The 16947-nt window shown below is 45.6% G+C and overlaps 1 protein-coding gene across 2 annotated transcripts in view; it reads right to left on the reverse strand.

Moving 5' to 3' along the window:
• Positions 1 to 16947, reverse strand: part of FAM107B (family with sequence similarity 107 member B) — a 71329-nt gene that overhangs the window by 33919 nt on the left and 20463 nt on the right. Inside the window, exon 1 of one of the 2 annotated variants that reach the window (XM_037845150.1) lies at positions 10023 to 11383. The exons of the other annotated variant lie outside the window; for it this stretch is intronic. Within the exon in view, the coding sequence (XP_037701078.1) occupies positions 10023 to 10248 (226 nt within the window). The 5' untranslated portion in view covers positions 10249 to 11383. Of the gene's footprint in view, positions 1 to 10022; positions 11384 to 16947 lie in introns of those variants that run through there. 2 annotated transcript variants of the gene reach the window in all.

Below are 16947 nucleotides of genomic sequence, written 5' to 3' on the forward strand. Positions count from 1 at the left end.
CATTATCATTAAAAACTACTTTTAAAGTATTAGGAAATGATCAGTCTGCCAAACCAAAGGGGAATTCAAATGCTTATCTTGACTTGCAAAAAAGCACCCAAGCCGAATTTATGAATGTTCAGGAAACACAACATCGTTGCTATAAAGCAATTTAATAATTTGAAGAAATATGTTTGTTTTCACCCTGTTTTAGTTTCCCACCCACTAAAACAAATACCATACAATGGGTTGGCTTAACAACAGGAATTTACCGGCTCACGGCTTCAGAGGCTAGAAGGTTTGCTTCCTCTGTGGGGTATCTTCTGGCTGGCTGGCAATCTTTGGGGTTCCTTGGCTTTTCCATGACACGGCAATGAAAATGGGGACATCTCCTCCGTTCTCTTCTGGGTTCCATTGGCTTCCAGCTTCCAGCCGTTCCGAGGCTTCCTGTGTCCAATTTCCTTCGCTTATAAGAACTCCTGCCATATTGGATTAAGTTCTACCCTCATTCATTTTGGGTACATTAACTAATAACATCTTTAAAGGTCCTATTTACAAATGGGTTCACACCCACAGGAGCAGGGGCTGGGACCTGAACCTGCCTTTTGTGGGGGACATGGTTCAATCCCCAACAATCAGCCCTCTGGACCCCCCAAAAGGCATGTTCTTCCCACATGCAAACTACTTTCATTCCATCACAACACCCCAGAAGCCGTCAATCATTTCAGTAACAATGCTAAGTACAAAGTCCCATCAAAACCAGATAGGGGCATGGTCTGTCCTGGTGCAAAATCCCTCTGTCTCTGGACCTGTGAAACCTAAAAAGCAAGTTATCTGCTTCCAATATACAACGGAGGGACCCTTCCAAAGGACTGCCCCCTTCCTCAGCTGTGAAACGCACCTTGAGCCAGGTGGGCAGCATTCTTGCCTGTCAGAAGTCTGATCTAAATTGGTACACTTCCTGCAACACACTGCACGCAGCGACGCAGGCATGCTGTGGGGGACAGGCCCTCCAAAGCTACTCCCCCCTCACCCCAAACAGGGAAGTGACAAATCCGTTACTACCTGTCTGAAGCTGTAATATAAAGTGACAGGGCGGCTCCTGAGACACCCGTAGCCCATAAGGGCCCACATTAGAGCTTGCTGGAAACGCAGCCCTCGCTGCACTGGGTGCTTTCAGGGCTTGGAAGTGATCAAGCATGGAGAGGATGCAACTGTGCCAAGAGGGCATTCCATTCCTTTTCAATATGCAACATAAAAAAGGAGCACTATTTAATTATTCATTTAAAATGACCTTCCGAGGAGTCCCTCCCAGCCCCCAGAATGGACTGATCTGAAGGTCAGTGACCTGCTGTTAGAAGTGAACAAAGGATCAAGTGGGCCTGGCCACGCCCCTCAGATGCACAGACCCGGAAGTGCTGACCGCAGAGTTTCTGGACTGTTCTGGGCTTGGCCAGCAAACCAGGGTTGGAGAAGAACTGCACCGGTCAGCACCGGTCAGCACTCAGAGGGCCTAATACCTGTGTGTGCCATGATCCGGATTAACAGAGAGTTCTGGGCTCATAAAACAAAGCCGGAGGCCCTCCGGCCTAACAGATGCCTACTGGTGCTCCCAACAAAGGCCATTCTTGGCAGGAATCTGTAGGAAGCCATCTGGGCCCCAGGCCACCCTCCTCGCTTCACGATTTGGCCTGCGACGTGATTTCAGGGTCCAGTGAAAAAGCCGCTGGGCAGTGCCACCTCTCAAAGACACCCAGATATTAACATTTCTTTGGCTAATAGAGCAGGACCAATGTTTTCATGACTGAACAGAGAAGCATCACAGCAGGAAACGTGCACAAGGAGTGAATGCATTTTTTTCCATGGAATTCTTCTTACGATGTAAACCAGATCAGTTCACTCCCCCCATAGCTTCTCACTGCACTTTGGATGAAAACCCCAGCAGCTGCAGGCCCCTCCCTCCCTACCTGCTCTGCCTGGCCCACCTCTGGCCTGCCCATCTCCCTGCACATGCAACCCTCTACTCAGGGCACCCCCAGCCCATCCTTCAGCCCAGACCTCTCTACCACTGTCTCCAGCTCACTCTTCTTACTTCTATCCCCCTTCCCTGATCACCCATCCAGCACGGGCCCTCCACTGCCCTCCTCTGCCCCGAGCTTGGTCCCCGCCTCTCACAGCCTGCGATTATTTAGTTTCTTGCAGGATACGTGTTACTTGTCTCCTCTCTAGATATTCAGCTGCAAGAGTGGCAGGCTATTTCAGGTTGGCACATTCCCCTCTCTCCAGGGCATACAATATACGGAATGGTCAACTGACATGTCCCAAAGTGATCACTTCAATGTCTCAGTAAACTCCGCATGGAGAAGAGATGCAGTCCACATGCATTTTTATTTGTCCTGAATTGGCTGTTGCGCAAAAAACTGTTGTTCACTGGTCTTGGGCAACTGTACTTTCTCTCTGCCCCCCTCCACCTTCACCGTGGTTGGGTCTGTGCTCTTCTGCAGTCTCCTGATGACTTACCAAGGGGTCTGCTACCCAACTGTTTGGAAATCATATTGCCAGTGACGGTTTGGTTCCCAGGTAATCCATGAAACTCGACTGCTACACCAGCTACCACTGAGTGCCTGCTGCGTTCCAGGCACTGCTGTAAATGTGGATGCATCCTTCAGCCCTCGCAGCACGTCCAGAAGGAGGTGCTTGCACCCGTCCCGGGCTGGGCGGCTGAGCTCCCGGGTAGCACCTCGTCTGCAGTCACAGGTCACGAGGCTGGTGAAAGGAGCCGGTGCCACTCCATCGGGGAGGAGCTCCTCACTGCCACACCATAGTCTATCCCTGCCAGCACAGTTCCCAGTCCAAGGGAGAGAAATGACGTGGAGATGTCTCTTACTGTTTTGGAGCCAGGCAAATCATTTAAAAAAAAAAAAAAAAGAAAGAAAGAAAGAAATAGGAACACTTCTCCACTGTTGGTGGGAATGTAAGATGATGCAGCCACTGTGGAGGACACTGTAGTGGTTCCTCGGGAAGCTAATGTAGAATTGCCACATGATCCGGCAGCCCCGTTCCTAGGTCCCTGAAAGCAGGAACTCAAACAAACATCTGCACACTGATGTCCATGGCAGCACTGTTCACAATTGCCAATAGATGGAAGCAACCCAAGTATCCAAAAACTGATGAATGGATAAACAAAATGTAGTATGCACATACGATGGACTATTATTCAGCAGTAAGAAGGAATGAAGTCCTGATACATGTTACTACATGGATGAACTCTGAGGACATTATGTTGAGCGAAATAAGCCAGACACAGAAGGACAAATATTTAGTATGGTCTCACTGATATGAACTAATTATAACTAGCAAACTCAGGGCGTAAATATCTAGAACACAGGTTCAGCAGATGATCCCGGAAGGTATTAAACAGAGAGGACAAATCTGCCTCCATTTCTGAGCTCACAAAATCAAAACACTTGCAACTGTGCACCTGGTGAGGCCAAGAAAGGACTGGAAAAATGGGGGGGGGAGGGGGTTCCTAAGTCCAGTGTTTGGAGCTGGAGGCTATACTTTGTTGCTGAATTTTAAAAAACACATCCATACCTCAATAACAATGCTCAGCCAGGTATAATAAAGTATGTGCCCAGAGAGCTGAATGTTTACTAGCTGCCAGAGCTAAACATGAAGGGAAGCCCAAATTAGCAGATAAAAATGTAGGGGAAAAACACAAAACCTCAACTCCTGAGATGTGTGGATCAACTAAAGCAACATGGCACCCCACCCCCAAAAGAGGCCATGCTGATTTGTTTTACTTACAGACAGACCAACGGCCTGAAGTGAGCCTCCATTCTCCTTCGAACACTGTACAACTGCGGTTTTCAACCCTGGCTTGCACATCAGAATCACCTGTGGAACCTCAAAAACATAGTGCCTCTAGCTCCAGGGGAGAGCCAGTAATCGAGAATAACAGAACCATGTGAAAAGGAACACCTGATAAGACCTCCAGGAGCCTTTCCACACTTCTCCTCCTCCTCCCCTTCCTCCTCCCCCATCTTGTCCTCTTTTCTCTCCTCCTCTCAACTCCTTCACTCCATCTCCTCCTCCTACCCCATCTCTTCCTCCTCCCCCATTTCCTCCTCCTCCCCCATCTCCTCCAGCTCCTCCTCCTTCCACACCTCCTCCTCCATCTCTGAGACCAAGCACCCAAACCACCCACCCATCAGTTACTGAGCACCCCTTGTACCAGCCCTGTCCGAGGCCTCAGGGTGCCGTGGTGAACAACACTGGCAGACCTGCCCTCAAGAACCTTCTCTTCTAGTGGAAAACACACTAGGGGGATTTTAGTTGCCCTACCCTAGAAAGAAGAACCAAAAAGTAACCTCCCAACAGTTTCAATACAGTCTTACCAAACTCAAGTCCTTTAAATCCATCGGTTCTCATTCAGTTCTCAGAAGGGTTTTGTTTTGTTTAAGGAACAGGTACGTGCCTTCTCTATATGTGAAGGTAATTGTACTAGTTTAAACCTTATCCTCCTCCTCAGGTTGAAAAATTCTAGTTCTTTTCATTTTTCCTTCAATCTCCACTTTTATAAATCTACAACCCCTGCCTATCCAATCCCATTTCAACCGGTAGCACTGCCCCGTACACCACCTGGCCAGCTGCTCCGTGCCCGAATGTGGTCCACACGCTCAGATGGGGTGACCAGGGGGTTCCAAAGTCAAAAGACGTTCTACCAGCATCCTGGGTCTTACATTTTTTCCTTTTCTTTTCTTTTTTTGCATCTGTGACAAATCCCCATCACAGGCTTAGGGGACATTAAAGATGTGTAAGAGCCTCTTTGAGAAGCATTTGATCTTTTTGTGAAAACTGAACCAAGATACGTAACCCAGTAAGATCACACAGCGTCTGCAATGACTTCTGAATCAACTACCTAGAGTGGGCCAGGTTCACAGGTCCAAGGCACAATCCCCCCAGGAGGCCCCCACTCGGACACCAGCCACCAGCCCAGGGGGTCCCAGGCCACTCACCCGTCTGACCAACTGGCTACAAATTCAGGGGTTGGTTCCACTGCCTCCTCAGGTTCGTTAACTCACAAAAGAACTCACGGAACTCAAGAAAGTACTCGCCTCATGATTATAGCTCATTACAGGAAAAGGCCACAAATGGCCACCAGCTGAAAGAAGAGCTGCATGGGACAGAGTCTGGGAGGGTATCCAATGCAAGCTTCCGTGTCTCTGCCCCATGGTGTCAGGACCCATCACTCTCCCAGCACATCCGAGGGTGATGACCCTCAAAGAGCGTGACCCACCAGGGAAGCTCCCCCGAGCTTCAGGGTCCAGGGTCTTCACGTAGGCACGGTTGATTGGACTCGGTTCCCAGCCCCCTGCCCCTCCCCAGAGGTCAGGCCATCAGGATGTGTCCTGAAGGCCCACCTCCCCTCCCAGGCTGGGTCTTTCTGCGCCAGCTGCCCCAACCTGTGTCACCTCCTTCCATCCACTATCCAGGGTGGTCCAAGGGACCCCACCATGAGTAACGGAGACCCTCCAATCACTCAACAAATTCCAACAGCTTGGAGGTGACTCCCCGGACACCAGGGCAGAGGCCAGCCAGACATTTTACTTCGGGGCAGGAGAGAAAGCAGTCCCTGCCCTTGCGAAGCTTGCACTCCAGGGGGCAGGCAGATGACAATGAGCGGGACAGACCAGGACATCAGGCAGGGGTTAAGTGCCACAATGGGAAAAAACACCACAAGGAAGGAAAGAGAGGGAAGGAAGCCCTCAGGAAGAAGGCGGGTGCCTCGGAGGTGTCTGGGGGGAAGCCATCCAGGCAAAGCAGCTGCGGCAGGGAGCGGCAGGAAGGCGAGATGCGAGAAGCACCACGGGGAGCATTTTGGATTTCATTCTCGACATAGCAGGGAGGCAACAGCAAAAGGCTCCTGCGGTCTGGTGTTACGGTAGTGCAATAATAACGTGCCTCATTTCTTCTTCAGAATCTGCAGACCCTTTCCAGTCCAGTCGAATCCATGGTGCAAGAAATAATTAAAGGCAAATAGTGGTTTCAGTCGTAAAAGGAAGAAACCATCAGAAGACGTATTTGGAGTGCATTTTCTAATTAAATTAGAATATTTCCAAATCTCAGGATAACTCAGCCATCAGGGTGCCCCCGAGTCTAACACTCTCCATTGTTTTAAGCAGAGGAGTGAGTGGCACTAACTGAGAAATGAGACAGCGGCAGACACCTTTTCTCAATCCGGGGGTAAGCAGGGATTCCTGAGGCTGTAAAACTGCGAAGAGAAATGCGCAACGCTCCCGCCGCTGACCAAGCTACCCTGATACAATCAAAAACTGGGAACCGATCACACGCTCGTTCTGGATTACCTCTCCACTGAGGGCGGCCCTATTAGCCCTGTCCACTAAGACACCCTGTGGCCATTTTCACCTGGGTGGGAAACAGCACTGGCCTGCAAGAGGTGCCATGGAAATAACAGGAAGGAAATGACAAGAAGCAAACGATGCCTCTGCTCCAGATGAAAGTCACCATTAATCCCATTTCTTGATTAATTCTTGAGTCACATCTCTCTAATAAATCAACTAACTGCTATTAAAATAAATACAACAAGGTCTGAGGCACAGATCAGCCCCAGAAAGAGTACACTGACTATTCAGTAAACAAGAATGTGAGGGGGGGAATTAGATCTTTCTTAGCACGGCAATGGGGAATACCGGGATTGCATGCAGAAGGCAGGCTACAGATAAAAACAGGCTCATTTGTCTCCTTTAAAAAAATAATTGATTTTTTTTTCTCTGATTTTAGATGCAATATACCGATCGTACAAAATGTAGAAAATACAGACAAGTATGAAGGAAATGAAATATCACCCACAAAGTCACCACTGAACATATCCACACTTTGATGCATTTCCCGTCAGTTAATATAACATAAACCTCTTTGCATTTTCTCAGCAAATTTAGGGTCATACTGAGTGAGGCTGGAAGGAGCCTGAGAGCAAGTCAGAGCATATGGCAGGAGACCTGGATGGAGGGAGCAGTGGGGCAGGGCAGGTGAGGCTGGCCGGCCAGGGGGCTGGGGGCTGGGCAATCCCATCGCCAATCTGCAAGGGGCCGGGACCTGCGGGTGGAGGGGGTGTGTGGGTGGGAGGTCCACTGAGGGTGGTCTGTGGGATGGCTGGCCAGGGATGTCACATTTTAGTTTCCTGGGCTGCTCGAGCAAATACCGTGCCAGGAGACAGCTTACCCGATAGGAATTTAATGGCTCACAGTTTTGAGGGCAGGAAAAAGTCCAATCAAGGCATCATCAAGGCGAGGCTTTCCCCCCGAAGACTGTGGCATCCTGGGACTGGCTGCAGGTGATCCCTGCCCCTGGGCTCCTCTGTCACATGGCAGAGCACACAGCAGCTTCTCCTGGCCTCTCCGGGTTCCAGAGACCTCAGCTCTGGCTGCTCCTTCTGTGGCTTTCTCTCTCTGTCTGTCTGAATTTCATTCTCTTATAAAGGTAATAGGATTAAGACCCATCTTGACTGAGGTGGCTCACACCTTAACTGAAGGAACCTCATGAAAAGGTCCTGCTTACAGTACGTCCACAGGAATGGATTAAGTTTAAGAACATGTCAACATGTTCTGGGGTACACAGAGCTCCAAACCAACACACACAGTAAATGGCAAGTTGTTTGCAGGGGAGTAGATTCCCCAGAACGTCTGTAACATAAGCCACGGTGTACACTAACACACCGAGACTGCTATTTGGTTCAAAGATCTGTATGTATCCTGAAGGAAGGAGGCTAGGGATCTTCCAGGCTCTGGAAGGGGCTCCTCTGTCCTCATCAGAGGCCCTAAAGCTGAATCCTCTCCTATCAGGGTCCACATCCCAGATGTGTTTCACGAATAATCACGCTGTTTCTGACATTACAACCTTCACCCAGTCCCAAGGTTCCTCCCAAACCCCTTTCAAGGCACTAATGTATTCATTAACTGAATCCAGAAAATGTTCATGGATTTGCTGATATCACTACACTACACTATATTATACTAACAAAGAAAGGGATATATCCTACAGAAATGTATTTCTTGATAATAAAAGTCAAAAGGAAAGAAGATTCATGTTATCACTTCACAAGGAAGGAAGGAGAAGGAATGTGTTGTTTTGCATGTTGTGTTGCTGTGTGCATGCACACACACAGAAGCACACATTAAGGTTACACTGATTTATAATTTAAGTCCTGTGGTAGCTAGAAGGACTTCACAACAGAACATATTACTATAGCAAATACTTATTTTTTTAGCATTACTTGGAAAAAAAAAAAAATATATATATATGCAGGAAAGTTACCTATATTCAAGGCCAACTTCAGTCTAACCTCACCCTCCAACCAGGCCCAGGGGTGTGGGACCCACCCAACCGAAGGAGGGACAGACAGGAGCTCACCCGTCACTAGGAGAAGCAACGACTCTGGGACACCTTGGCTCTTGGAGGGACAGGGAGGGTCCTTTGACCCCTCGGAAGCACCAGCGAATCTCAGCTCACTCTCCCTGCAAGCTCTCTTTCCACCTTCTCCCTCAAGTCAAGGCCAGGCTTCACGCCAACTAGAGCTGGGCCTCTCGGGCCTGTTTTGAGGGGACCCAAGCACCTCACAGGTGTCTTTCACGGCTTCCCAGGATCTGGGGGGAGGGGGAGCAGCAGAGCCAAGCACTGTCCCCAGCCTTGGCCCAAAAACCAGCCACTCAGGCAGGGCGAACCTAGAGGCCGGCCAAAACCAGAATATGGAAACCACAGCAGGAACCACTTCTTTCCCCCAGCTAAGCCAAATTTCCTCAAACCGAGCCACCAATAAAAAAATATTTATAAATTTTTTTATTAGCTATGGAAAGAGAATACTTTTGTAAAATAAAGCTTCCAAATGTTAGGCCAGTATTACATAGGAAAGGATGGCATGTATCACTGCTAGTCAAAATTTTATCTTTAGATATAAATAAATAGGAACGTGCATAAGGCAGGTGTATACCCTATGTTAATAAGGGCAAGCCATACATATATATAGATATATATATATAGACTTTTTTTCCCAACCAGAAAGACAATGAAAATGCACCTTCCATGTATGCATGAGCGAGCGAGCGAGAGAACTGTTTGTCATCCAGAACAACACTACAATTTCACCAAGTACTTGTGCAAAATGAGGCCGAGCAGGCTGAGTGGCAACACAGTACGTGGCAAGACCAGCCAAGGCCGCTGTGGAAATTATTACACCAAGATGAAGGAGGGCACTGAAATCCTTTTCTCATTAGACAGGCCATGGGACCATGTGAAAATCCTGTGTCCAGAAGGAACACTCAAGAAATGATCTCTCCTCATCCAACCAAGGAATAAGAAGCAAATGAAACTCGGAGCATGTCAATCAGGGTGTTCTGTTGTTATCCCTTGTTTGTTTTTTTAAATCACCAACTATTAGGGAGAAAGTAGAGGCAATGAACCAATAAATAAATATTGGTGCGCTTTTGCCAAGATGAAGTACTAGGAAACGAGACTCAGTCCTCTAATTTCCACTGACAGTCACATTTCCCCTGAAATGAAAATCCTCAAAAAAATGTACAATGTAATGATCAGGATCTCAGACATTTAATGTAGCATGGGGGAAACAATGGAGACAAAAACTATGGAATATAAAAAGATTTTTTAAGGTAAGCAAAGGGCTTGACAGAGATGCTCACAATTTGAAGAGACATTAGAAATAAAATAGTTTCTGACTGCAAAAAAGCCTATCTGCCTGACAAAAACACGGTGTCCAATATGCTCATTGGACAAGGCATGGGTTTCTTCTGAGCCTCTTAGAGGTCTGTCTTCTTCAGCCCACAACTTTAAGTTCACGCATTTTCTACTGAAGGAGAAGATTTGAGTAGATTAATAAACAGCCCATAGGAAGAACCCAAGGTTTCTTCTTACTTTGGATACAAAGGAAATTCAAAGGAAAAACACCAGCGTATGCCTGTTGTCCATCAAGACCGTGGCCTCAAAAGGTTATAAAACTCAGCACTAACCTCTCTGGGCGTTTGCAGGTTCCTCGTCCCAGGCGACAAGGAAAAAGGTCCCGGTAGGAACGTGGCCGTGGACCCACGTATCCAATAGCCGTGGATGCTGATGGCTGTCTATGAAAAAAAGCATCCAAAACAAGAGCTTACCACCACTACCACCCAAAAAACAGCTCTCCTTCTGGAAATCAAGAAAGCCACAGTTCAAGTTGGAAGGGAAAAGCTGCGGCGACATCAGAAAGTGGGGAAACTGGCTTCTGCATCTCTGTGTGCAGCTGAGTGACCTCAGACAGCCCAGTAACCAGAGCAAACAATGGAAAACAAACTGCAGACGTTGGTACCAGCGACAGACCTTCCAAGCCAGTGCAACACGCTGGCACTGGCAGCACAGGAAAATCTAGATTTGTATCAATAATCAGCTACCCTGCCTGAAAGCAAACACTCTTCAACTGAACTCTATTACCGAAAGCAAACATTTACCCCTCCTAAATCAGCTCCCTCACTAAGTGCTGTGGCAACACATGACAAGTCAAACACAGAGCTCCATCCCCCCACCACACTGGATGGGCAGGGCACCCTGCCCAGCGTCCACACAGCTGAACCTTCGGGACAAGTGCTCGGGGCTCCTTTCCACTCGTTACTGAAACCCACCCTGGCCAGAAGTGTTGGGTTTTTTATGCCTTACCACATCAGCACAAGCCCTCCAGGCTTGAGAACTAAAACCTGCATTCCCGAAGATCCTAACTCATGACATTATGGCCCATTATGGAATGTGTCAAGATTTTCCTCTTGTTTGGGAAGTGTTTAATATACTGGGAAAAGCTGTAACCAGAGGAAGAAGGAACTTAGGTTCTAGGCCCATTCTGTCCAGTGGCCTCTGTGATCTCTGAGCTGGGTGTCCTCCCCTATAGGAAAGATGCTTCCTTCCAATCCTGGATGCCGCTCCTAAATTATCAGGAAATAATTCTAATTCAAGGCAGAGAGTGTGACACTTCAACTGCAGAGGCCTACGCAGACGAGGGACTGCTCCATGAGTGCATGTTAACTCCATGCCAAGTGGACATCCCAGACGTGCCACGTCTCCAAACACAGCAGTGTCCCACCCAGGGCTGCGGGGGAATAGGGCAAGGCAGGTGCCCTCAGCTTCTGTGATGGTTTGGATCTGTTATGTTCCCCATAAAAAGCCATGGTCTTTAATCCACTCTTGGGGGGCAGACCTATTGTGGATGGGGTCTTTTGATTAGGTTGTTTCCATGGAGATGTGACCCCACCCAATTATGGATAGGACCTCTCAATTAGAATATTTCCATGGAGGTGTGACCCTGCCCATTCAAGGTGGGTGGGCCTTAATTAGTTTACTGGAGTCCTTAAGAGAGCTGAGGGAGAGAGAGAGAGTGCTCAAGAGCCAACACAGACCCAGATGCTTGGAGATGCAGACAGAAAGACATCTGGAGACGCTAAGCTAAGAGATGAAGCCCAGAGTTTGCCCCAGAGAAGCTAAATGAGAACCCACAGATGTTTAAAGAGATAGCCACTGGAATCAGAAGCTAAAAGCAATGCAACCCAGGAGCAAAGGACCAGCAGACACCAGCCACGTGCCTTCCCAGCTGGATGCCATTAGCCTTTCTTCAGTGAGGGTATCCTCTTGTTGATGTCTTAGTTTGGACGCTTTTATGGCCTGAGAACTGTTAAATCTGTAACCTAATAAATACTCTTTATGAAAGCCAATCCATTTCTGGTATATTGCATTCTGGCAGCTTTAGCAAACCGGAACAGATTTCCTCCACCTGTGTCACTGTGTACACGGAACACTAACAAGATAATAATGGGCTCTGTGAGTTTACCTGCTCTCCCCGTTCCTCCTTCTGTATTCTATCCCTCTCATAACCCAAGAAACATCACACAGTCTCACAAGTGGTGGCAGAGCGCCACTCTGCTATTGAGAAATGTAAAAGGCAAATTCACTGAGCATACAACACACAGACTCGCCACCCAAAATGTAAAACCCCCCAAAAAATCTTTAGTTAGTATTTAATCAATGGATAAAAGGATACTATTTTCTCAGGTATCCTGACACAGCTCTTCCCAATTCAATCTGTAAGAACAAACTGTGACTTTCTGAATTCTGTACCGTGAGCCACTGAATTTACACAGCTATATAAGAAGTGCACGAAGTTCTCTAAGAATACTTTTTAAATTTTATTTGCTAAATAAATAATTTCTGCCCACCATACCAACTGGAGAGACTTCATCCAAGGTATCCAAAGTGAGCAGTGGTTTCCGTTTTTGTTTTCACCTCTTTAGTTCCAAGAAGGCTCTTCGGGAGGACATTCTGCAAACTGGTAAGACATACCTTGGTCTAAACTTGCAGAGTTCCTATTCTGAGTTCCTAAAACCCAAGCATTACCACAGTCACCCCAAAACACAGGACAAAGTAGCTGCAGATGGCCATTAACAGTCCACCTCTGCAGGAAATCAAACCAGTCCACCAGACTCCACAGCTTCTGGGTGCTCCAATGCACCAAAACTGGCCAGGATGAGAGACTGAGAAAAAACTCAGCGTTAAGGGTCTCTCACACAGAATCATTCATACATTTTAATATGCTCCTGGAAAAGGATTTAGGAAACTGCATTCTTAGTTAGTATGAAGTGTAGGAAATGAGTAGCATTTCAACCAGTGGTTCTCCAACACATCTCCACCCCCACCACAGGGCCCACATGGTCTGATGCATTCTGCATGAACATACCGGAATCCCTTCCTAATTAGTTCATAATTAGTCACTGCTAACAAGTAAAAGGATATGTGACTCTGGGTCTGCTTTATTCCAAAGATCATGCTGCCCTATACTATACTGAGAACACCAGGAAAAGACATTTTTTTAATAAACATATTCTTTTAGGATGACCTTTAATAAAAATACTGATTTTTATTAAATAAGTTGTCTGTATCTCTCTCAATAGTGAGCACTGAAAGATAGGGCTGCTTGCGCTGAATAAAGTAGGAGGTCTATTTGCCAAAAGCTCTATCTTCAGTAGTTTATGTTTCACAGTAGGGTACTTTTCACTAAAGAGGCACACAAACTTGGCAAAGAGAAAGCAAAGTGTCCTGGCCGAACTGAAAGGACCTCTAGGGCACTGCTTCCAAAGTTTTCTGAAAAACATTTTACGTCACAGCGAGCATGTGCACACACACCCACACACACACGTTTCACAAAACAATATTTACCCTGAATTTGGGCACCCATTTTCTAACCTATTTTATGTTTTAAAATGCTGGTTGTGACTCAGAATAAAAACCACTGAGTTAGAAAGTAGTTAACAATTGGAACATGTCGCTAAAAACTGAAGGCTTTCTATAAAGTGAAATGAGCACAATTGGAAAGAAATACTTACGGTGATATTCTGCAGCTTCTGAACCCTAAGAGTGCACCGACTACTACTTTAGTTTTTTAATCTATAAAATTGGAAAAAGGACGTTCGCTGCGAAATTAAGGAAGATACAATGCTCAAAAAGTATTGGTGGGTGGGAAACTTCAAAACGCTATGGAAACTTAACAGTCAAGGATAGAAATGATCAAATCACTGACTAGGAAGGGGTATTTTATCAGATTGAACCCTCCCAAAGTATTCTGAATTTAGTAATGTGTCATCTCTTAAAATTAGGAAAAAGAAGACATGAAACAGAGTTCAGGCAGTAGATCAAAGAGTATAGTCATGTAAGGCTCTTTTTGATCAAAAAAATTGTTTCTTTTCCAAAACTTTTATTTCCAAGGATACACTGATTAATGTCACAGTGTTTGCCCTTGCTTTTTAAGGTGAGATCCTAGGATTTCAGCTTTCAAAACGGCAGGAGAAGCCCTGTGCTCTTATATCCTAAACTGCCCTTAAACTGAGATCTATAAACCTAAATTTGCAACATGGCAACACATGCCAAATTGGGAAGTCTGGTTAAGGAGCCCGATGTTCTTTACCGCACATGTGAAGAGAAGTATTTACTTGTAATTCAGTTTCCTGTTCACATACGGACACAGAATAAAGTCATTTTTTTCTCCAAAATAAACATTTCAGACAGACAGTACTGCCGTGACTGAGGCAGGCCAGGAAACACGTTTCATTAAACAAAGTTTTACTACCCGTACTATCACCAAGGCCATGCAGGAATGGCTCCTTTCCCCCAGCTCTTCCGTGCTGAGCTCCTCCCTGAGTTTCACCCGAGACGTAAAGAGGGTTTCCTGGTTCTCCACCTCTAGCCCAGGGCATGTGCAGGTGCCCAGAGCTTTCCCTCCACCGAGAAAAGTCCAATAAACAAAACGGTCACGACTCCACCTCCAGCAGAATAGGCAACCAGATCTACTTTATCAAACATTTTTTGTTCAACCCTTTCAGCGTGCGCCTCGCCTCTCTGACAGACTTACGTTCCCTGAGGGTCAATATCCTACACACTTACTTTGTCTATGATGCTGGATCTTCCTGAGGATTTTCATGAACGTTGGCTGAGTTAACACATCCCACACACTCCATTTTTATTCACCTGTCTTTGCTTTTCTGGAATTTTCTGGTTAGAAATACAGCCACAAAAAATCAAGAATAAACATGTTCCTTCCCCATAACAGTCAACATTTCTTTTTGAGATTCTGAAATAATAGCACTGGCTTATAAATACAACACGTCTTCACCTTCATCTCAGACTTGACAACAGATGGGATCGTGCCAAATTGTTCACGTTCTGGTCCTGTTGATAAGGTACATAATACCATTCTTCATTTTGGAGACATTTCCCATGGTTGGAAGCAGCTACTAATGTCCAGGAGGTGAGAAGTCTTCACAGACATTTTTAGTCAAAAGACAGAAGTATTTACTAAGGAATCCCTGTTTAGCAAGAGAAAACCATGACTGTTTTAGAGGAGATTAAAATGAGGGGAGAAAGAGGCAGAAGAGAAAAAATGCACATCGTGTCTGACAAACCACCACTGATGGCTAACATGGAGAGAATCAAATGTTGATTTCAGGGAAGCAGCTATTTAGTTCCCTGAGGTTTATCACCACCTCACGTGCCTTTTTCAATCAGACTCCCCAAAAAGCATAGAAAGTTTTCCTTCACACACAGACTTTAATGAAAGCCTGGTTTGCATATTTCATGTTAAGACTACTAAAATTATAATGAAAAAACACCATACTTGTTTTCCATTAATTTTTATGGGCCTCTCGGGAAAACTCCAGAAACACACACCTGGAAAAGTCATCATATTAACATTAAGCATTAGGCGCACGTTAGTAAATAAAATGCTTTCCTACAGGGAAAGATGTTTCCTTAATTAGCCTCACACCAATTCTGAAAACTAATTTATTAAAATGTAGGCATCTTGTATGATACCAAATTGGTGGAGTGAGACATTACACATTTGTCAAAACCCAAAAAACTGCACACGCAGCGAGAACCCTAATGTAAACTAAGGACTTTAGTTATTGAAAATATATCAACATTGGTTCCTCAATGGTAACAAATGCACCACACTAATTTAAAAATTCACTAATAACAAAATCATAAAAAAAAGTAAGCATCTTGAAAATAGGTTGAGCTATTTCAGCATCATTTGTAAACATCCACAGCAACTTGCATAATTCTTTGAACACGGGAAGACACTCACTAACTCACTGAATGAAAAAAACTCAAGTCCTCCAGCAAAAGCAATGCTTAACGACACATCCCAAAGTAATTTGGGCAGAGAATAAAAATATATATGCAGGGCCCCCCTGAGGAGCTGGGGGAAAATGTGGAAGTGTTGGGCTTCCTCGCCTGGATTGTTGCTGATGTTCTCAGAAACGTTGAGGACTGACAGTTTAGTGTCCCATGCCCTCTACCTTGGGGCTTGCTCTTATGAAACTCATTACCACAAAGGAGGTGCTAAACCTGCTTTTAACTGCACGTAAGAGTCTCCCCGAGTGCCTCTTTGTTGCTCAGATGTGGCCCTCTCTCTCTCTCTCTAGCTAGACCAGCTTGGCAGGTGAACTCACTGCCTTCTCCCCTATATGGGACCTGACTCCCAGGGGTGTAAATCTCCCTGGCAATGCAGGATATGACTCCTGGGGATGAACCTGGACCTGGCATCGCGGGATTGAGAACATCTTCTTGACCAAAAGGGGGATGCAAAATGAAACAAAATAAAGCTTCAGTGGTTGAGAGATTCCAAATGGAGTCAAGAAGTCACTCTGGCGGACATTCTTACGCACTATATAGATAACACTTTTTAGGTTTTAGGGTACTGGAATAGCTAGAAGTAAATACCTGAAACTATCAAATTCCAACCCAGTAGCCTTGACTCTTGAAGACAATTGTATAACAATGTAGATTACAAGGGGTGACGGTGTGATTGGGAAAACCTTGTGGCTCACACTCCCTTTATCCAGTATAAGGATGAATGAGTAAAAAAATAGGGACAAAAACTAAATGAAAAATAAGGTGGTATGGGGGGTATGATTTGGGTGTTCTTTTTTACTTTTATTTTTTATTCTGATTCTGATTCTTTCTGGTGTAAGGAAAATGTTCAAAAATAGATTGGGGTGATGGGGGCATAACTATGATGGTACTGTGAACGGTTGATTGCATACCATGAATGACTGTATGATTCGTGAATATATCGCAATAAAACTGAATTTAAAAAAAAACAACGCTTAAGAAATTGTATTTTAATGTTCAGAAGTCAGTTATTTGGTTTCTCCAAGGCAGTATATATTTTAAAGCTGTCTGCTGAAAAGTAACAAAAACTTGCAACTGGAGTAAACCAAATAAAGCTACTTAGAGATTCACTGCAAAGCTACACTGTATTGTGAGTACTTAATATTTTCTACCTCTCTACCCAGCTGGCAACAACCTGAAAACTGGTGCACCAGACTTCTGAGCCAAAAAAATGCAATTTCTACCTTAGCAAATACA

This window comes from Choloepus didactylus, chromosome 8 (genome assembly GCF_015220235.1).
Source record: "Choloepus didactylus isolate mChoDid1 chromosome 8, mChoDid1.pri, whole genome shotgun sequence".
In the NCBI taxonomy this organism is placed as follows: domain Eukaryota; kingdom Metazoa; phylum Chordata; class Mammalia; order Pilosa; family Megalonychidae; genus Choloepus; species Choloepus didactylus.